This window comes from Epinephelus fuscoguttatus, linkage group LG22, assembly GCF_011397635.1.
Source record: "Epinephelus fuscoguttatus linkage group LG22, E.fuscoguttatus.final_Chr_v1".
In the NCBI taxonomy this organism is placed as follows: Eukaryota; Metazoa; Chordata; class Actinopteri; order Perciformes; family Serranidae; genus Epinephelus; species Epinephelus fuscoguttatus.
The window spans coordinates 70,539-92,816 of NC_064773.1; the positions used below are offsets into that span (position 1 = coordinate 70,539).

The 22,278-nt window shown below is 42.5% G+C and overlaps 1 protein-coding gene across 1 annotated transcript in view; it reads left to right on the plus strand.

The window, feature by feature from the left end:
- The first annotated feature begins 520 nt into the window (after window positions 1-520).
- Window positions 521-22,278, plus strand: part of tnpo3 (transportin 3) — a 43,050-nt gene continuing 21,292 nt past the window's right edge. The window contains exons 1-7 of the mRNA XM_049566697.1: window positions 521-802; window positions 16,277-16,477; window positions 19,638-19,711; window positions 20,100-20,256; window positions 20,535-20,678; window positions 20,849-21,024; window positions 21,114-21,252. Coding sequence (XP_049422654.1) covers window positions 683-802; window positions 16,277-16,477; window positions 19,638-19,711; window positions 20,100-20,256; window positions 20,535-20,678; window positions 20,849-21,024; window positions 21,114-21,252 — 1,011 coding nt within the window. The 5' untranslated portion in view covers window positions 521-682. The remainder of the gene's footprint in view (window positions 803-16,276; window positions 16,478-19,637; window positions 19,712-20,099; window positions 20,257-20,534; window positions 20,679-20,848; window positions 21,025-21,113; window positions 21,253-22,278) is intronic.

Genomic DNA, 22,278 nt, shown 5'->3' on the forward strand with positions numbered 1-22,278 from the left:
AATTAAAGGTTTTAAATAAAGCTTTGTGTCTGTTTACAAACAGATTAAATTAAAGGTTTTAAATAAAGTTTTGTGTCTGTTTACAAACACGGTCAGTCTAAATTAAAGGTTTTAAATAAAGTTTTGTGTCTGTTTACAAACACGGTCAGTTTAAATTAAAGGTTTTAAATAAAGTTTTGTGTCTGTTTATAAACACGGTCAGTCTAAATTAAAGGTTTTAAATAAAGTTTTGTGTCTGTTTATAAACAGTCAGTTTAAATTAAAGGGTTTAAATAAAGTTTTGTGTCTGTTTATAAACACGGTCAGATTAATTAAAAGTTTTAAATAACGTTTTTTGTCTGTTTATAAACACGGTCAGATTAAATTAAAGGTGTTAAATAAAGTTTTGTGTCTTTTTATAAACAATCAGATTAAATTAAAGGTTTTAAATAAAGTTTTGTCTTTATCTATAAACACAGAGTGAATAGAAGGTTTTTAAATAAAGTTTTTTTGAATGGGGATCTGTGTACGGTGTCGTCCCATCCTGACAGAGCGGAACTAATGTTTGTGCCCGTGTTTCCGGTCGGCAGAGGGAACTCTGTGCGAGATGGCGGTCGACACACAGACCGTGTAGGACTCTGTCAGCTCCGCCGTGCTGCCCGTGAACTTTCTGCCTTATCTCATCCCTGATTCGGACCGAGCCATGGAGGGGGGCAAACCGAACCTGGCCCTGGTCTACCAGGCGGTCCAGGCCCTGTACCACGACCCGGACCCATCCGGGAAGGAGCGAGCCTCGGTGTGGCTCGGAGAGCTCCAGAGATCGGTAAGAAAATGGGAGAGGCCGTGCCGGGGGAGCGGGGGAGGCGGTTAGGGGGACGGAGGGGTGTGTGTGGTTGGAAGTTAATGTACCTGCGTGGACTGGGTTTTAATGTTTTACCTATTTAATAAAGGACAGGTGAGCCTAACTGCGCAGGCTCAGAGGAACCGGAGGTTTACGTTAGCATGGTAGCTAAGCTAGGCTAGCTAAATGAATGGATGAAAACACAAACTGTAAATAGGTGTGTGTGTGTGTGTGTGTGTGTGTGTGTGTGTGTGTGTGTGACGTCATGATTTATGAGTTCACCATGAAGTCAGAGGATTTAATGCTGTGACGTTTGTCAGTGTTTCATCAGACGGAGAATGTGAATGTTTTTAATTCTCAGAGGAGTTCAACAGGCCCGGGTTGCTAGCTCTCTTAGCATGTAGCATGGCTAATGTTTCCGACTCCATGAGACAAACACACAGCTAAAGTTAGTCTGTCTCTCGTTAACAGACATGTGATCTCTCAACCAAACTCTATTCATAAATCTATCAGTTATTGGTTATCTGCTGTCAGAGACAACATGATGTTAACATGAACCATCACACAGCTAAAGTTAGTCTGTAGTTACCAGACAGGTTAGCTCAGCTATAGATGGTCTGCTGTCAGAGACAACATGATGTTAACATGAACCATCACACAGCTAAAGTTAGTCTGTAGTAACCAGACAGGTTAGCTCAGCTATAGACGGTCTGCTGTCAGAGACAACATGATGTTAACATGAACCATCACACAGCTAAAGTTAGTCTGTAGTTACCAGACAGGTTAGCTCAGCTATAGACGGTCTGCTGTCAGAGACAACATGATGTTAACATGAACCATCACACAGCTAAAGTTAGTCTGTAGTAACCAGACAGGTTAGCTCAGCTATAGACGGTCTGCTGTCAGAGACAACATGATGTTAACATGAACCATCACACAGCTAAAGTTAGTCTGTAGTAACCAGACAGGTTAGCTCAGCTATAGACGGTCTGCTGTCAGAGACAACATGATGTTAACATGAACCATCACACAGCTAAAGTTAGTCTGTAGTTACCAGACAGGTTAGCTCAGCTATAGACGGTCTGCTGTCAGAGACAACATGATGTTAACATGAACCATCACACAGCTAAAGTTAGTCTGTAGTAACCAGACAGGTTAGCTCAGCTATAGACGGTCTGCTGTCAGAGACAACATGATGCTAACATGAACCATCACACAGCTAAAGTTAGTCTGTAGTAACCAGACAGGTTAGCTCAGCTATAGACGGTCTGCTGTCAGAGACAACATGATGCTAACATGAACCATCACACAGCTAAAGTTAGTCTGTAGTTACCAGACAGGTTAGCTCAGCTATAGACGGTCTGCTGTCAGAGACAACATGATGTTAACATGAACCATCACACAGCTAAAGTTAGTCTGTAGTTACCAGACAGGTTAGCTCAGCTATAGACGGTCTGCTGTCAGAGACAACATGATGCTAACATGAACCATCACACAGCTAAAGTTAGTCTGTAGTTACCAGACAGGTTAGCTCAGCTATAGACGGTCTGCTGTCAGAGACAACATGATGTTAACATGAACCATCACACAGCTAAAGTTAGTCTGTAGTTACCAGACAGGTTAGCTCAGCTATAGACGGTCTGCTGTCAGAGACAACATGATGTTAACATGAACCATCAATCAATCAATCAATCAATCAATTTTATTTATAAAGCCCAATATCACAAATCACACTTTGCCTCACAGGGCTTTACAGCATACGACATCCCTCTGTCCTTATGACCCTCACAGCTGATCAGGAAAAACTCCCCAAAAAACCCTTTAACGGGGAAAAAACAGTAGAAACCTCAGGAAGAGCAACTGAGGAGGGATCCCTCTTCCAGGACGGACAGACGTGCAATAGATGTCGTACAGAACAGATCAACATGATAAATTAACAGTAATCCACATGACACAATGAGACAGAGAGAGAGAGAGATGCAGGTAATGACAGTAGCTTACAACAACATTAATGAAAGTAATAATATTATAGTTATAGTTCTGGCTACTGTGGTACAATATGTTGAAAGTATGTAATAATATCTGGCAGTATACATGTGTGACAATAGTCATATGTGTATAATAACAGTAGAAGTATGACTAATGACTAATGATGGCAGCAGCAGCAGCAGGAGGCATCTGGCAGGACCACGGCAGCAGCACAACCACACACGTCACGCTGTCCAGGCACCGCTGTGATATGAGTTAATCTGAGAGACAGTGGAGCACAAAGGCTCCGGAGAAGAAGCCGAGTTAGTGACATCCAGAATGGCCGAGTTAGCAAGATGCAGTAATAGAATACGAGAGAGAGAGAGAGAGAGAGAGAGAAGGAGAGAAGGTGCCCGGTGTATTATAGGGGGGTCCTCCGGCAGACTAGGCCTAAGTCAGCCTAACTAGGGGCTGGTACAGGGCAAGCCTGAGCCAGCCCTAACTATAAGCTTTATCAAAGAGGAAAGTCTTAAGTCTAGTCTTAAATGTGGAGACGGTGTCTGCCTCCCGGACCGTAACAGGAAGATGATTCCACAGGAGAGGAGCCTGATAGCTAAAGGCTCTGGCTCCTGATCTACTTTTGGAGACTTTAGGGACCACGAGTAACCCTGCGTTCTCAGAGCGCAGAGTTCTGGTGGGATAATATGGCACTATGAGCTCTCTAAGATATGACGGAGCTTGACCATTTAGAGCTTTATAAGTTAACAGTAGGATTTTAAATTCATTCATTCATTCATTCATCTTCTAACCGCTTCATCCTCTTGAGGGTCGCGGGGGGGCTGGAGCCTATCCCAGCTACATCGGGCGAGAGGCAGGGTTCACCCTGGACAGGTCGCCAGACTATCACAGGGCTGACACATAGAGACAGACAACCATTCATGCTCACATTCACACCTACGGACAATTTAGAGTCACCAATTAACCTGCATGTCTTTGGACTGTGGGAGGAAGCCGGAGTGCCCGGAGAGAACCCACGCTGACACGGGGAGAACATGCAAACTCCACACAGAAGGGCTCCCACGCCCGGGATCGAACTGGCAACCCTCTTGCTGTGAGGCGAGAGTGCTAACCACCACACCACCGTGCCGCCCGATTTTAAATTCAATTCTGGATTTTACAGGGAGCCAGTGCAGAGAAGCTAAACAGGAGAAATATGATCTTGTTTCTTAGTTCCTGTTAGTACACGTGCTGCTGCATTCTGAATTAGCTGGAGAGTTTTTAAGGACTTACTAGAGCTACCTGATAATAGAGAGTTACAGTAATCCAGCCTTGAGGTAACAAAAGCGTGGACCAATTTTTCTGCATCTTTTTGGGTCAGGATAGGCCTAATTTTCGCAATACTACGCAGATGAAAAAATGCAGTCCGTGAGGTTTGTTTTAAATGAGAATTAAAAGACAAATCTTGATCAAATGTTACTCCGAGGTTTCTTACGGTAGTGCTAGAGGCCAGAGCAATGCCATCTAGAGAAACTATGTCATCAGATAAAGAGTCTCTGAGTTGTTTGGGGCCAAGAACAATAACTTCAGTTTTGTCTGAATTTAACATCAGGAAATTGGTGCTCATCCAAGTTTTTATGTCTTTAAGGCAGTTATGGAGTTTAGTTAATTGATTACTTTCTTCTGGCTTCATCGATAAATACAACTGAGTATCATCTGCATAACAATGGAAATTTATAGAGTGATTTCTAATGATGTTACCTAAAGGGAAGCATATATAGAGTAAATAGGATTGGTCCGAGCACAGAACCTTGCGGAACTCCAAAACAAACTTTGGTACGTGAGGATGATTCATTATGAACGTCAACAAACTGAAAACGATCAGATAAATAAGATTTAAACCAGCTCAGTGCAGAACCTTTTAGGCCAATTAAGTGATCCAGTCTCTGCAGTAGAATTTGATGGTCAATTGTGTCAAACGCTGCACTAAGATCTAATAAAACAAGTACAGAGACAAGTCCTTTGTCTGAAGCAATCAGAAGGTCATTTGTAATTTTGACTAGTGCTGTCTCAGTGCTATGATGCACTCTAAATCCTGACTGAAATTCCTCAAATAAATTATCATGGAGAAAATCACACAGCTGGTCTGCGACTACTTTCTCAAGGATCTTTGACATAAAGGGAAGATTAGATATTGGTCTATAGTTGGCTAACACCTCTGGATCCAGGGTGGGCTTTTTTAGTAGAGGTTTAATTACAGCTACCTTAAAAGACTGTGGGACATAGCCTGTTAATAAGGATAGATTGATCATATCTAATATATGAGTGTTAACTAAAGGAAAGACCTCCTTAAGTAGCCTGGTTGGGATGGGGTCTAAGAGACACGTTGATGATTTAGATGAAGAAATCACTGCGGTCAATTCTTGAAGAGAAATTGGGGAGAAACAATCTAAATATATATTAGGTTTTACAGCTGTGTTTGAGGTTAGATAGGTACTATCTGAGGATAGGAGGTCATGAATTTTGCCTCTAATAGTCAGAATTTTGTCATTAAAAAAGCTCATAAAATCATTACTGCTAAGGGCTAAAGGAATACAAGGCTCAATAGAGCTCTGACTCTCAGTCAGCCTGGCTACAGTGCTGAAAAGAAACCTGGGGTTGTTCTTATTGTCTTCTATTAATGCTGAGTAATAGTTTGCTCTGGCATTGCGGAGGCCCCTCTTATAATTTTTGAGACTGTCTGTCCAGATTAAACGAGATTCGTCCACTTTGGTTAATCGCCAATTCCTTTCACATTTTCGTGATATTTGTTTTAACTTACGGGTTTGAGAGTTATACCAAGGAGCGAACTTTCTTTGCTTTTTTAACTTCTTTTTAAGAGGAGCTACAGAGTGTTGTTTGCAGCGAGCCTACAGCGCTATCGACAAAATGATCAAAGACGGTACGGGAAACCTCTGTTACTGAGGGACTTGGTATTGAATTTAACGACAGAGTAATCATTTCCTTAAATTTTGCGACAGCACTATCACTATCACACAGCTAAAGTTAGTCTGTAGTTACCAGACAGGTTAGCTCAGCTATAGACGGTCTGCTGTCAGAGACAACATGATGTTAACATGAACCATCACACAGCTAAAGTTAGTCTGTAGTTACCAGACAGGCAGGGTTCAACGCTAAGGTTTTTTTTCACTTGCCTGGTCGGGCAAGTTGGTCAGAGATCTACTTGCCCGAAGTCAGTTTTTACTTGCCCTATAAAAATTGTTTAATTTAAGCGGCTATCAAATAACAGAGACTGCAGTTATTTTTATGTTATGTAATCTTTATTCACACTGTATTTATTAATTAAAACAACATATGTCATGTATTGTAGCTTAATTCCTACACAAATATGACAGTGTCAGGACTTAAAGTGAAAAATTTGTCAATCATTCTCCGTCTATAATTTTGCGCCCTACTTGAGCCATGCCCACCTCTATTTATTTTTCATCCCCCTCTCCAGTTCTGCTGTATTAACACCGGGTTTAATATATTTTGCTTCCATCTCTCTGCCCTGCTCTACTCTACTTCAACGCTACTTAGCTCTCTCTCTACTCTACCAGTAGACTACCACATCCACCTGTTGCACAAAACATGCAGCAGTTGTAGCAGCGGAGGTGAAGCACACGCATGAAAAATAATTTTCACATGCGTGAAACTTTTTTGTATGCTTGCAAAGCACAGCCTGCTGGGATGTTTCTGTGTATCTCCTGGCACCAGAAGGGCTCTTTAGGATTAAGTACATACAGTACATGTGTGCACAGCAATGAGCAGGTGAAATGTCTGTCTAGCTTACATATGAGGTGTCTCAAGATTTAGGAACATACAATTATATTGAATATAATAAAGTAAAAAGTCACTTGACATGCTGTTTTGTGCTATGACCTATTTAAGTGTTGGAAGTTGTTATTTACGTGACAACGCCTGAACGCAACACAAGCTCAACATGAGTGCCGCGCTGCTGTGCGAGCAGCGTGTTTGTCTGTGCGTAACAGCAGTCTGTTGATGGTTATTTACACACTGTCCATTTCAATAACTTTGTCAGCTGACAAACTGCACCGGGCTCGGGGTCAGGTTTGGTCAGGAAACTGCGGCCCGAGCCGCTCTAGCGTGCTCACCTGTGTGTGTGGCGGAACTCTGCCATGCGCGATGCAGAGAGCAGAGGAGAATTGTTAACGCGTGACCATGTAGAGACAGAAATGACACGATGACATAACACCATAAATAGTATATTGTTATGTTATTATATGAAGCGTCTGTCGCGCAAAATAATATCAATGGGGGCTGTGGGCAGGACATTGTTACACAGCTGTGCCTGTGACTTCAGGCAGAGAGACCGCTGCATCAGAGCCGAAGGAGCACGTTTTAAAATACATTTATTTTATTAATTAGTCATTAACTTTTACTATTTTTAGCAACTTGCCCGATCAGGCAAGTGAGTTGTTAGTTTACATGCCCGACCGTGAGTTTTACTTGGCCCGGGCAATCGGGCAATCCTTATTGTTTTATTGTTAAGCCCTGTGAAGTGTTGTGTTATCATCAGTGTGTACACATGAAGTGTTGTGTTGTTATCATCAGTGTGAACACGTGAAGTGTTGTGTAGTTATCATCAGTGTGAACACATGAAGTGTTGTGTTGTTATCATCAGTGTGTACACATGAAGTGTTGTGTTGTTATCATCAGTGTGAACACGTGAAGTGTTGTGCTGTTATCAGTGTGAAAACATTAAGTGTTGTGTTGTTATCATCAGTGTGAACACATGAAGTGTTGTGTTGTTATCAGTGTGAAAACATTAAGTGTTGTGTTGTTATCATCAGTGTGAACACATGAAGTGTTGTGTTGTTGGTATCATCAGTGTGAACACATGAAGTGTTGTGTTGTTGGTATCATCAGTGTGAACACATGAAGTGTTGTGTTGTTATCAGTGTGAACACATGAAGTGTTGTGTTGTTGGTATCATCAGTGTGAACACATGAAGTGTTGTGTTGTTGCTATCATCAGTGTGAAAACATGAAGTTTTATGTTGTTGTTACCAGTGTGAACACATGAAATGTTGTGTTATCATCAGTGTGAACACATGAAGTGTTGTGTTGTTATCATCAGTGTGAACACAGGAAGTGTTATGCTGTTATCAGTGTGAACAGATTAAGTGTTGTGTTGTTGTTATCAGTGTGAACACATGAAGTGTTATGTTGTTGTTATCATCAGTGTGAACACATGAAGTGGTATGTTGTTTTTATCATCAGTGTGAACACATGAAGTGTTGTGTTGTTGTTATCAGTGTGAAAACATGAAGTGTTATGTTGCTGTTATCATTAGTGTGAACACATGAAGTGTTGTGTTGGTATCATCAGTGTGAAAACACGTAGTGTTACGTTGTTGTTATCAGTGTGAACACATGTAGTGTTGTGTTGTTGTTATCAGTGTGAACACAGGAAGTGTTGTGTTGTTGTTATCATCAGTGTGAAAACATGAAGTTTTATGTTGTTGTTATCAGTGTGAACACATGAAGTGTTGTGTTGTTATCATCAGTGTGAACACATGAAGTGTTGTGTTGTTGTTATCATCAGTGTGAAAACATGAAGTTTTATGTTGTTGTTATCAGTGTGAACAGATTAAGTGTTGTGTTGTTATCATCAGTGTGAACACATGAAGTGTTATGTTGTTGTTATCATCAGTGTGAACACATGAAGTTTTATGTTGTTGTTATCAGTGTGAACACATGAAGTGTTGTGTTATCATCAGTGTGAACACATGAAGTGTTATGTTGTTGTTATCATCAGTGTGAACACATGAAGTGTTGTGTTGTTGTTATCAGTGTGAAAACATGAAGTGTTATGTTGCTGTTATTAGTGTGAACACATGAAGTGTTGTGTTGTTGTTATCATCAGTGTGAACACATGAAGTGTTGTGTTGTTATCAGTGTGAACACATGAAGTGTTGTTGTTATCAGTGTGAAAACATGAAGTGGTATGTTGTTATCATCAGTGTGAACACATGAAGTGTTATGTTGTTGTTATCAGTGTGAACACATGAAGTGTTGTGTTGTTGTTATCACTGTGAACACATGAAGTGTCGTGTTTGTTATCAGTGTGAACACATGAAGTGTTGTGTTGTTGGCATCATCAGTGTGAACACATGAAGTGTTGTATAATTACACTAACCCTGTCATCTCTCACTGTTTATAAAAACAGGAAACAATTTATTCAGAACTTTATCAAAAAGTTTTTATTTACTGATAAAAAGATAAAATCAGAGTAAACAGGAAGAACACTGAAATAACTTTAATAACAGGATGTTTTCAGGAAGGATTTAAACATAGACATATATACATAGACGCCGCATCGAGTGCCTGAGCGCGTCCTCGCCGGCCGCCATCTTGGATGGGCCTCGCTTCGCCTCCACAGTTCCTTCACTTCTATTGAGGAAGGAGCTGTATGCACAAGTAAAACAGAATAACTCACTGAATTTTCAACTGATTTTCACGCGGTTTGGTTTGTTACAAACGGCACACATGTAGTTATGATACAGGATAGATAGATAGATATACACATACACACACACACACACACACACACACACATATATATATATATATATATATATACACACACACACACACACACACACAGTATTTATATACTGTATAAACACCATATACATAATACAAAACACAGTATAGCTTATAGAGATTTGTTTGGGCCAAGAAACACAAGGAATGGACATTAGACCAGTGGAAATCTGTGCTTTGGTCTGATGAGTCCAAATTTGAGATCTTTGGTTCCAACCGCCGTGTCTTTGTGAGACGCAGAAAAGGTGAACGGATGGATTCCACATGCCTGGTTCCCACTGTGAAGCATGGAGGAGGAGGTGTGATGGTGTGGGGGTGTTTTGCTGGTGACACTGTTGGGGATTTATTCAAAATTGAAGGCACACTGAACCAGCATGGCTACCACAGCATCCTGCAGCGACATGCCATCCCATCCGGTTTGCGTTTAGTTGGACGATCATTTATTTTTCAACAGGACAATGACCCCAAACACACCTCCAGGCTGTGTAAGGGCTATTTGACCAAGAAGGAGAGTGATGGAGTGCTGCGGCAGATGACCTGGCCTCCACAGTCACCGGACCTGAACCCAATGGAGATGGTTTGGGGTGAGCTGGACCGCAGAGTGAAGGCAAAGGGGCCAACAAGTGCTAAACACCTCTGGGAACTCCTTCAAGACTGTTGGAAAACCATTTCAGGTGACTACCTCTTGAAGCTCATGGAGAGAATGCCAAGAGTGTGCAAAGCAGTAATCAGAGCAAAGGGTGGCTATTTTGAAGAAACTAGAATATAAAACATGTTTTCAGTTATTTCAGCTTTTTTGTTAAGTACATAACTCCACATGTGTTCATTCATAGTTTTGATGCCTTCAGTGAGAATCTACAATGTAAATAGTCATGAAAATAAAGAAAACGCATTGAATGAGAAGGTGTGTCCAAACTTTTGGCCTGTACTGTATATATATTTATATATATATATATATATAATGCATATGAGGTGAATAAAAGCACTGTGTTGTGACCTAAATAACATGCTGTTGCTATCTGCAGAAAGTATTAAAGCATGAAATCCTGTATTTTTAATGTACGAAAGCATCCTGTATCATAACTACATGTGTGCTGTTATGATACCACGTGAAAATCAGTTGAAAATTCAGTGAGTTATTCTATTTTACTTGTGCATACAGCTCCTTCCTCAATAGAAGTGAATGCACTGTGGAGGCGAAGCGAGACCCATCCAAGATGGCGGCCGGCGAGGACGTCGGCTCTGATAGGCGGCGGCAGTCAATGCAGAGTCTATGTATATATGTCTATGGGATTTAAAGGGCGCACACGTGTCACGTCAGAGGGTCTTTACTTCACGTGGAACCTGCAGCAGGAGCTAATAGGTTCGTTTGAGATGAGCCAGGCCTGCGCAGATTCGATCACCGGCGATTGGCGCACAATGCATGCCGGTTAGTTTTGTGTCCGACTTTATCCCGACTTGCTCTGACGTAGGGGTGTGCAATATGACGATATTAGATCGTGAAGGATTAGAATGTGTTGACGATCTGACAAAGCAGAGAGATCGTAGAATCGTCTATAGAGCACATTCTATGCGTTGCAGTTCTATGCGGGCGCACAGATGCATCAGAAGTTTCACTGGCACCTGACCAACCAATCATAGAGAACTACGAGCAGTGCAGTGGATTTCTGACTAGCTACTAGCCGTAGCCTCCAAGTTTGGTTGTGTAGCGGCAAGCCATGGCTGAAAACGAAAGCGAAACGGAGGAGTTAGTCCCTAAAAAGAACTCCACCTCCATCGTATGTAATTAGTTTGGCTTTTCCCCAAACGACAAGGCGCAAACAACGGTGATTGCACAGACACGGGTCGCACGTCAGATGGCAACACAATGAACCTTGCAAGTATCTGTGTATTCCAGCAACAAGTGCTCCCTCAGAACGAGTCTTCAGCACAGGTGGCAACATAGTAACTTGCCAAAGGGTTACTCTCAAGCCATATAAAGTTGACAAATCGGTTTACCTGGCTAAAAGTCTGTGACTGTAATCTAACATAATGTGTCTCCTAAGAAGGAGACAAAAACTCTAAGAAGATGTCTGAATAATAATATGTTCTAAAAAGGAACCCCGACTAGTTAGACATGTAGGGCTCAATAAGCCACAATTTTTCTATTGTACTAAAATATGTTGTTAGAAAGACATGAAATGTTGTCATTGCTTTAAAATTCTTCAATGTTTACAATGTATTTTTACCACAGGAGGCCACCATTATTTTACTCGCGCAATGCATGCCGGGGTGATGACATAGAATGGTTGCTCTGTGAGTTGTTTACCTGACGGCTGCTGCTACCTGACGCTATTACCAGAGAAAATGACACCTTGCGCTGCATTCGGATGTAATTTCCAGTTGAAAGACAACAAGGGAACTGATGTGAAGTTTACACGTTTCCTAGTGATAAGAAGAGGAGAAAGCAGTGGGAAAGTGCTTGTGGACGAACAGAACTTCCTAAAGACCCGCGACTCTGTTCTCCCCACTTCTCCCCAGATAATTTTGAGGCCTTTGGTCGACTAGAGCTGCTAAAGGAGCTAACGGTTGCTGCTGGGTATAAACGTTGACTTAAACAAAATGCCGTGCCGACAATTTTCTCACATAAGGAGTCTAAACGCTCTCGGGAGTGGAGTGAAATGCATACAAAAAAATGCCAAAAGCAGGAGACGCTGGATGCTCTCTTGTGCCGCAAAGAACCCGCTCCTGCTGCTGTAGCTTCTGAAGGTGAACCATCGGACACACCACTGGTTATGGAGGAAGCTGACAGTCCACCTGTTCAACCCGTTCAATCTGTAAGTGTAAGTGTACAGTGTTCTCCAAGTAAGTCCGATGCAGAGACTCAGACGGATAATGTTAAAGACACGTTGGATGCAGCGTGTCATATGCTGTGATGCACGGGATATCTTCAACAATGATCAAACTCGTAAGCATCTTGTCAGTGTGTTTTACCGTGTATCACGACATATAAAGCATATGACAGTGGTGGATGCTAATCTCTGAGATCATTGATATTGGATGACATTTTACGGTACCTTGAACAGCTGGGGAGAAAAATTGAAGCTCCTGACAACACACGCTCTCTCGCTTGGTTGTCATGGAGATGCAGTTTCCGCACTGACACCAGCTGTTTTGTCCCACTCGCACCTCATGTCTCTGTTCGTCTACTACGTCTTTGTGTTCTTCCTGTATATTTTCTGTGTTGTCCTCCTCACTAGCTTGTCACTCGGGTTCAAAGTGAAACAGCTGAATAGCTGACATTTTTCGCGCAGTTACCAGTTGTCAGAAACAGTGGTTGCAACCATTTGATGTCACTACACTCACTGCATTGCGACGTAAACAACGACCTACAAGTTAAGTTATATTTTCTTTTTCTTTTTTTTTTTTTTTTTTTTTTTAGAAAAAAGACTTCTACAATATTATTTATATCAAATTAATATAAGGGACACTAATATTGATGATATAAGGCCTACATCTCTAACTAGTCGGGGTTCCTTTTAAGCTGCTGGACTTTTAATAATCAGGTTATAGACATTGCAGTTTGATCATTTTTGTTCTAAATTGTTGGACTGTAAGAGATAACCACAGTTACTTAAGTTTACATTGCTTTTTTTTTTAATAAGCTATTTAGTGTTTTACCTTGGGAGGAATACTTAAATCCTGTTAAAATGACTGTGTTGAATAGTAAAGTAATACTGCAGAATTGCCTTAGTTTATAACAGGAGAAATAGTTTGGTTGCACTGTTCAGAAACTTGCAAATTAGTCTCAAAAATCAACTTAAAAAAGAATTGTGATAAAATCGTGATCGTGGTTTTATTATAAAAAAACATCGTGATATGATATTTTTTCCATATCGCCCACCCCTACTCTGACGTATTACAAAAGTGGACGGCGATAAAACCGCGAGAGCAAGGCGGCCGCAGTTTTTAGAGCCAGGTGCTGCAGCTGCTCTCCACTAGTCTCTATAATCACCTTATTTTTCACGGAAACACGGAGGCAAAACAGAATGTAGCCAGCTTCCGGTTTTTTGTGCGGTACTTCCAGTCCAGCACTCTTGACCACTGTGTAAATGGGAATCGCCTTGTTGTTTACCTTGTTGAGTTTAGCTATATATATATACATATGTATGTATGTGTGTGTGTATATATATATATATATATATCACATTTTTCACTTCACTATATCACCGTTTAGACTAATCTGATGTTTGTAAAGTCTATAAACACAATGACTGAACAAACATTACTATTTCTGTGTGCACGTTTTGTAATTAATAACATGGTTATCGTAGATTAGCTGGGCTAACCATTAGCTGTTAGCCGTTAGCAGTGTCTGTAATAACTCAATAACTCAATAAACGGTCCATGAAAAAAATATTTTTTCCAGCGGATGTCTTAGTTACAACATGATTGAGCTAACTGGAACAGTTTCATGTCGTATCCGACAACGGGAGGCTTTTAACAGATGACGTCCTGATGTTAGCTTTGCTGCTAGTGTTAACGTTAGCTGTCCCTGTCAGCTGCAGCCACTGATGCTTTCTAGACATCGTGATTTCCCAAAACTGAATAAATACCACACATAGCAACACAAAACTGCTTTGCTAGCTCAGTCATGTTGTAACGGCTGGGTGGTTGATGCGTACGTGCTGATTCAGGTGCTATCAGAGCCGATCCGCGCATTACAGTTGAGCACACGTGTGGCTGGAAGCACCGTCTGTGTGTCGAGGGTGTGAGCCGCAGCTTCAGCTGCTCAGGTAGAGAGGCTGTGTAGCCCGGTGTGTTTTTTCGCTGATTCGGTTCTGCAGGTTCTCTGCTGGTACACTGGAGACGGAGATCAAGCAGTTTATCTCACTCGGGATAGATTGTGCTTTTTTGGTTCATAGTTTTTGATTGCTTCGCGTTTAGAGGGAATTATTTTTACCGGCAATTAATGGATAACGGCAACGTGGGCGCAGTTATCTATATAAAATACATAGACTAACTAACTAACTAACTAACTAACTGATTGACTAACATAAACAACTGAAAATTGAAAAAAATTAGCTTGCACCGTTAGCTCCGGTAAGGGAAAGCATGAAGGAAAGCGGCTGACCGGAAGTCACGCACAAAAACACAGAAGTTGATCACTATTTACTTCCGTGTTTGAAAATAAGGTGGCTACAGACTCTACATTCAGTGAATGTAGAGTCTGTGGGCAAACCCCAGAGATCTTGCCTCCGGAAGAAGACGGGAAGAGCCCTGGTTTCCGGTGCTAGGCTGTTTGTAGTCTGCTTGATATCACGTTTGAGCCGGCTGCAGTTTTTAACAGGTTAAACGGTCCATGCGGTGAATTAACGAGGCGGAACATAATTGGCGTCACTGCAAACTCTGAATCCATTGCAATGGATCAGCATATTCAGTCAATCAATCAATCCATTTTATTTATAAAGCCCAATATCACAACTCACAATTTGCCTCACAGGGCTTTACAGCATACGACATCCCTCTGTCCTTAGGACCCTCACAGCTGATCAGGAAAAACTCCCCAAAAAAACCTTTAACGGGGAAAAAACGGTAGAAACCTCAGGAAGAGCAACTGAGGAGGGATCCCTCTTCCAGGACGGACAGACGTGCAATAGATGTCGTACAGAACAGATCAGCATGATAAATTAACAGTAATCCACATGACACAGAGAGAGAGAGAGAGAGAGAGAGAGAGAGAGAGAGAGAGAGATGCAGGTAATGACAGTAGCTTACAACAACATTAATGAAAGTAATAATATTATAGTTATAGTTCTGGCTACTGTGGTACAATATGTTGAAAGTATATATTAATATCTGATATTTACTTATATATTAACGGAGGTCGGAAACAGAAATTCGCCTCCTCTGCCCAAATCAAACCGGAATGCCAAAAAATCGGGGGTCTGTCCCCAGAGGCTGTATCGCCGTCTGCCGGAAGTCAGACGCCGAATACAGCCGATGGGTTCCAAGAATGGCTCTCCACCAACTGCACCGCCTGGCTCTCACCTGATCTAAAAGCTGATTGGTTCAGATGTTGACTCAACAATATGACATTTTAGATAAACTTTTCATTTTTGCTGAACTTTGAAGATTAAGATTGTATTTGTCTGATTTGAAGGTTTATTCTGTAACAGAAAACATGTTGTGTGACTGATGGTGAAGTTTAGTCGTCACAGACTAAATCCATTCATCATAAACTATACAGAGTCTACTATGTATTAACACTGGACTGTTTTAATTATTGAAGTATTTAGCAACACAGAGACTGGTGGTCAGTGGGATGTGAGGATTCTTAAAATAACCTGTACAGATGTGAAGCCCTGACTGTGTCTGACTGAGCCTTAATGAAAGCTGTTGTCTTGTATTTTTTCTCCTCTGAAAATATTAACCTTAGGGTTAGGGGTTAGAGTGTACAGTGTATTCAGCCTGTGTAGTTGAGGGGACGGGTCAAACTGATATGATGCTGATTTACAGGAGAGTTCATGTCAAATGGAGGATTCACCATGAACATAAACTACAGATCACCTGTAAAGCATTTTAATAAATTAATCTATCATAATTAAAACAACTGGAGACTGAGAACAAACTGATATATGAGTCTGATCACTTTTTTTAATGAATTGACATCATTCCAGACAGGATGTTAGTGTGTCTATGACTTCCTGTACGGACTGAAGGCTGTTAGAAACGGTCGGGAAACTGTCTGACTTCACCGCAGCTTTTTGTCACCGCCTCCGCTGTGGCCGCCTGCTCTCGTTTACTTTCCAGGCGAGGCGCAGTTCACCTCGAACGAGCCTATTATAAAACCTGCTGCAGCTCAGGTGTAAACAGGTGTAATGACATCACTTCCTGTCCCACAGATGTACGCGTGGGAGATCTCAGACCAGCTGCTGCAGCTCAAACAGGATGTGGAGTCGTGTTACTTCGCTGCTCAGACGATGAAGATGAAGATCCAGACGTCGTTCTACGAGCTTCCCCCTGAGACCCACAATGCACTGCGAGACTCACTCCTGACTCACATCCAGAATCTCAAAGACCTGTCGCCCATCATTGTCACACAGGTAACATGGGTTTTACAGGTGACATGTCTGACCTTCAGGTTCCTTCTGAGTCCAGGTCTCTGCTTGAACCAGAACAAACTGGTCGGTGGAACAAAACTTTTTGACCAATCAGGGTCGAGTTCTGTGAATTGTCGGTATGACCTGATCACAGAGGTTACATTAAGGTTACATTAAGGTTACATTAAGCTTACATTTAGCTTACATTTAGGTTACATTAAGGTTACATTAGAGCTGTGTGGTATACTGGTTCGTACCAAAACCAGGTATTTATTTTCGTTATGATATGAATTTTTCATATACCGCAATACCGGTGAATAACCCAAACAATATCCGGAACATGCACAGTGGGAAAGTGTTTCAGCGGGGACCCATTTCACCGCTGCACACCACAGGCGTGCTAGAGCCGTCGAGAGTGAGAGCATAGAGAAAAGTTTAGAGGCGAGAATGGCTGCTGGAGAGAGTCCTGAAAGCAAAGCAGCTGTACACGATGACCCAGAAGAACTCATACAGAAAAGAGCAGTGTTTCCCCTATATGCAACTAGCAGTGGCGCACTGCCGTTTACAATTCTCCTCTGCTCTCTGTATCGCGCACGGCAGAGTTTCGCCATGATGCGCGCGCACACACACACACACACACAGACACACAAGTGAGCACACTGGAGCACGGCTCTGGCCGCATTTTCCTGACCGAAGACAACCTGAGTGCGAGACAATTATAACCGAACATGGCACTAATGGAGCGGAGCCTGTGTTGCATTCAGGCGTTGTCACGTAAATAACAAATTGCAGCACTTGAACAGGCCGTAGCACAACACAGCAGTATGTCAAGTGGGCTGAACCCGAGCAAAAGACAGTCAAATACCGCGAACCCGATATGATTTTCAAAAAAACGTGATATGACAATTTTGTCATACCGCCCAGCCCTAGGTTACATTAACATTATGATTGATCTGATTGGTTCTGATCAGTAACATCTTTAATCTGACACAAAGACAGACTGTAACTCAATACTGCAACACGATGACATCACAGGAGGACATTTGTTTCATCAGCTTCTGGTTTTACAACCGTCAGGATCTCTGTTGTTTCTTTGTTTCATCAGACAGGAACATTAAAACTGAGACGGCAGAGACAGACTGTCTTCTGTCCTCCTGTCCTCTGTCCTCTGATCTCTGATCTCTGTCCTTTGACTCAACTCAGCTCAACTCAACTTTATTTATAGAGCACTTTAAAAACAACCACAGCTGAAACAAAATGCTATACAAAAAAACATAAGACAAACAATAGAAACAATGAAACAGTAAAACAAGAGCAGAGTCTCACACTGGGTTAAAAGCCAAGGAGTAAAAATGGGTTTTAAGACTGGTTTTAAAAACAGACAGTGAGGGGGCCAGTCTGATGTGGAGAGGTAAATCGTTCCACAATCTGGGAGCTGCTACAGTAAAGGCTCTGTCCCCTCTGAGCTTCCGCTTAGACCTCGGTACATCCAGAACAGCTGAACAGCTGACCTGAGGCACAGAGCAGGAGCGTAGGGAGGGAGCGGTAAGGCGGGGCAAGACCATTTAAAGATTTAAAAACAAATAAAAGAATCTTAAAATGAACTCTAAAGTGCACGGGCAGCCAGTGGAGGGAGGCCAGAATGGGCGTAATGTGTTCCCTCTTACGTGCTCCAGTCAAGAGCCGAGCAGCAGCGTTCTGAACCAACTGAAGACGTGCGAGGGAAGACTGGCTGACTCCAAAATAAAGTGCATTACAGTAATCGTGCCGGGACATGATGAAGGCATGGATTACTATTTCAAAGTGCTGTTGTGCAAGAAAAGGCTTCGCCTTTGCCAGCTGCCTAAGGTGAAAGAAGCTGGACTTAACTACTGCACCAATTTGACACTCCAATTTAAAATCACTGTCCATCTTAAAACCCAAGTCAGACACTGTTGGCTTCACATATAGTGCCAAGGGGTCCAAATCAACAGGGAGGGGTTTCACAAGAGCCATTTGGACCAAACACCATCACCTCTGTTTTCTTTTCATTGAAATTTAAAAAGTTTAAGGCCATCCAGGCTTTAATGTCATCAAGACAGGACCTCTGTCCTTTGATCTCTGACCACTGTCCTCTGATCTCTGTCCTCTGATCTCTGTCCTCTGACCTCTGTCCTCTGATCTCTGTCCTCTGACCTCTGATCTCTGTCATCTGATCTCTGTCCTCTGATCTCTGTCCTCTGTCCTCTGACCTCTTTCCTCTGATCTCTGTCCTCTGACCTCTGTACTTTGATCTGTCTTCTGATCTCTGTCCTCTGACCTCTGTCCTCTGATCTCTGTCCTCTGACCTCTGTCCTTTGATCTCTGACCTCTGACCTCTGTCCTCTGTCCTCTGACCTCTGTCCTCTGATCTCTGACCTCTGATCTCTGTCCTCTGACCTCTGTACTTTGATCTCTGTCTTCTGATCTCTGTCCTCTGACCACTGTCCTCTGATCTCTGTCCTCTGACCTCTTTCCTCTGATCTCTGTCCTCTGACCTCTGTACTTTGATCTCTGTCTTCTGATCTCTGTCCTCTGACCTCTGTCCTCTGATCTCTGTCCTCTGACCTCTGTCCTCTGATCTCTGACCTCTGATCTCTCACCTCTGACCTCTTTCTTCTGATCTCTGTCCTCTGACCACTGTCCTCTGATCTCTGTCCTCTGACCACTGTCCTCTGATCTCTGTCCTCTGACCTCTTTCCTCTGATCTCTGTCCTCTGACCACTGTCCTCTGATCTCTGTCCTCTGACCACTGTCCTCTGATCTCTGTCCTCTGACCTCTTTCCTCTGATCTCTGTCCTCTGACCTCTGTACTTTGATCTCTGTCTTCTGATCTCTGTCCTCTGATCTCTGACCTCTGATCTCTGTCCTCTGACCTCTGTACTTTGATCTCTGTCTTCTGATCTCTGTCCTCTGACCACTGTCCTCTGATCTCTCACCTCTGACCTCTTTCTTCTGATCTCTGTCCTCTGACCTCTGTCCTTTGATCTCTGACCACTGTCCTCTGATCTCTGTCCTCTGACCTCTGTCCTCTGATCACTGATTTAAGATCTCTGATGTCCGTTGTCTTAAAGTTTATTCAGCATTCTGTTCTGACGTCACTCTGTTGATTCTATTTTTAACCCTGTTGTTTTTTTTTCCTCAGCTGGCGTTAGCCATCGCAGATCTTGCTCTACAGATGGCCTCGTGGAAAGGATGCGTTCACACGCTCATAGAAAAGTAAGAATTCACAGGATCATCTGTGACTTGTGTTGACTGTAGACAGGGACTACAAATATGGCCGCCTGCCAGTCAGCAGGAAATGGTAACATCAAGTTTAAATTCATTGTAGACACAAAGTTTCAGTCCTTGATGGTGGTAGACACGTTTCACAGTCGTACCTGTGATGTTTCACACCTGCGGGATGTTTCACACCTGCAGGACATCTCAGTCGTACCTGCGATGTTTCACACCTGCAGGACATCTGACTTGTACCTGTGATGTTTCAGTGAGGTTTTGTTTTTCTGATGACATGAATGGATTCATCCTTAAATTTTCTGAAGCCAGCTGCTTTTCTTCTGCCCTCTGACATCCTGTCTCACCTGTCCATGTCTCCGCCCCCTCTCAGGTACAACAATGACATCAGCTCGATGCCCTTCCTCATAGAGATTCTCACTGTGCTGCCAGAGGAAGTTCACAGTCGATCTCTACGAATCGGAGCCAATCGTAGGACAGAAATCATCGAGGATCTGGCGTATTACTCCAGCACTGTTGTCACTCTGCTGGTTAGAAACATCAGTTTCACTCTTCATCAGCTGTTTAACAAATAAATATAAATAAAAACAAATAAACACAACCTAGTTTTTAGTTTGTTGTCAGATATCAACTGTAGGAAACAGCAGGGACAGTGATGGATCTGAGGCCGACAAACTCTGAATGTAGAATGTAGGATTTATATTAGCGTATTAAAGCCACACTAACATTTATCAGACCTTCAAACACAGTGATCATCCTGACTTCAAACATAATATCATCATGCTCTTTGGTTTGTGTTTTATTTTAGACATCGTGTGTGGAGAAGACGGGCAGCGATGAGAAGATGCTCATTAAGGTGTTTCGCTGTTTGGGCAGCTGGTTCAACCTGGGAGTCCTCGACAGTAACTTCATGGCCAATAACCAGCTGCTCATGGTCCTCTTCCAAGTCTTGGTGAGAGTCATACTTTACTGGTCTACTACTGGCCTGACAGGTTTACAGGAACAGCCTCTTCCTGTTTACACAATGACCAGAAGTATCAGTAGTTTGTAAATGTATAATTTCCACTGTAAAACACGGCTGGATCTATCAGAGCTATCTAATGTTTCATTTTGTCTCAACAGCAGAGGGATGAAACCTCAACCAACCTACACGAGGCGGCGTCCGACTGCGTCTGCTCGGCTCTCTATGCCATAGAAAACGTAGACACCAACATGGCGTTAGCGCTGCAGCTCTTCCAGGGCGTCCTGACGCTGGAGACGGCGTATCACATGGCTGTGGCCCGAGAAGACCTTGATAAGTGAGTACACATAGGAAACTGGTTGTGATTGTTGTCGACTGTACGGTCAGTGGTATCAGTCACATTTATGTTGGACATTGTGTCCTCAGAGTGCTGAACTACTGCAGGATCTTCACCGAACTCTGCGAGACATTTTTAGAGACCACGGTCAGGAGTCCTGGTCAGGGTATGGGAGACTTGAGGACACTGGAGCTGCTGCTGATCTGTGCAGGACATCCTCAGTATGAGGTACAGTAATAACCACCACACCCTCAGTACAGTTACAGTAATAACCACCACACCCTCAGTACAGTTACAGTAATAACCACCACACTCTCAGTACAGTTACAGTAATAACCACCACACCCTCAGTACAGTTACAGTAATAACCACTACACCCTCAGTACAGTTACAGTAATAACCACCACACTCTCAGTACAGTTACAGTAATAACCACCACACCCTCAGTACAGTTACAGTAATAACCACCACACTCTCAGTACAGTCACAGTAATAACCACCATACTCTCAGTGCAGTTACAGTAATAACCACTACACCCTCAGTACAGTTACAGTAATAACCACCACACCCTCAGTACAGTTACAGTAATAACCACTACACCTCAGTACAGTTACAGTAATAACCACCACACTCTCAGTACAGTTACAGTAATAACCACCACACTCTCAGTACAGTCACAGTAATAACCACCATACTCTCAGTGCAGTTACAGTAATAACCACTACACCCTCAGTACAGTTACAGTAATAACCACTACACCTCAGTACAGTTACAGTAATAACCACCACACTCTCAGTACAGTTACAGTAATAACCACCACACTCTCAGTACAGTTACAGTAATAACCACTACACCTCAGTACAGTTACAGTAATAACCACCACACTCTCAGTACAGTTACAGTAATAACCACTACACCTCAGTACAGTTACAGTAACAACCACCACACCCTCAGTACAGTTACAGTAATAACCACTACACCTCAGTACAGTTACAGTAATAACCACCACACCCTCAGTACAGTTACAGTAATAACCACCACACCCTCAGTACAGTTACAGTAATAACCACTACACCTCAGTACAGTTACAGTAATAACCACCACACCCTCAGTACAGTTACAGTAATAACCACCACACCCTCAGTACAGTTACAGTAATAACCACCACACCCTCAGTACAGTCACAGTAATAACCACCACACCCTCAGTACAGTTACAGTAATAACCACCACACTCTCAGTACAGTTACAGTA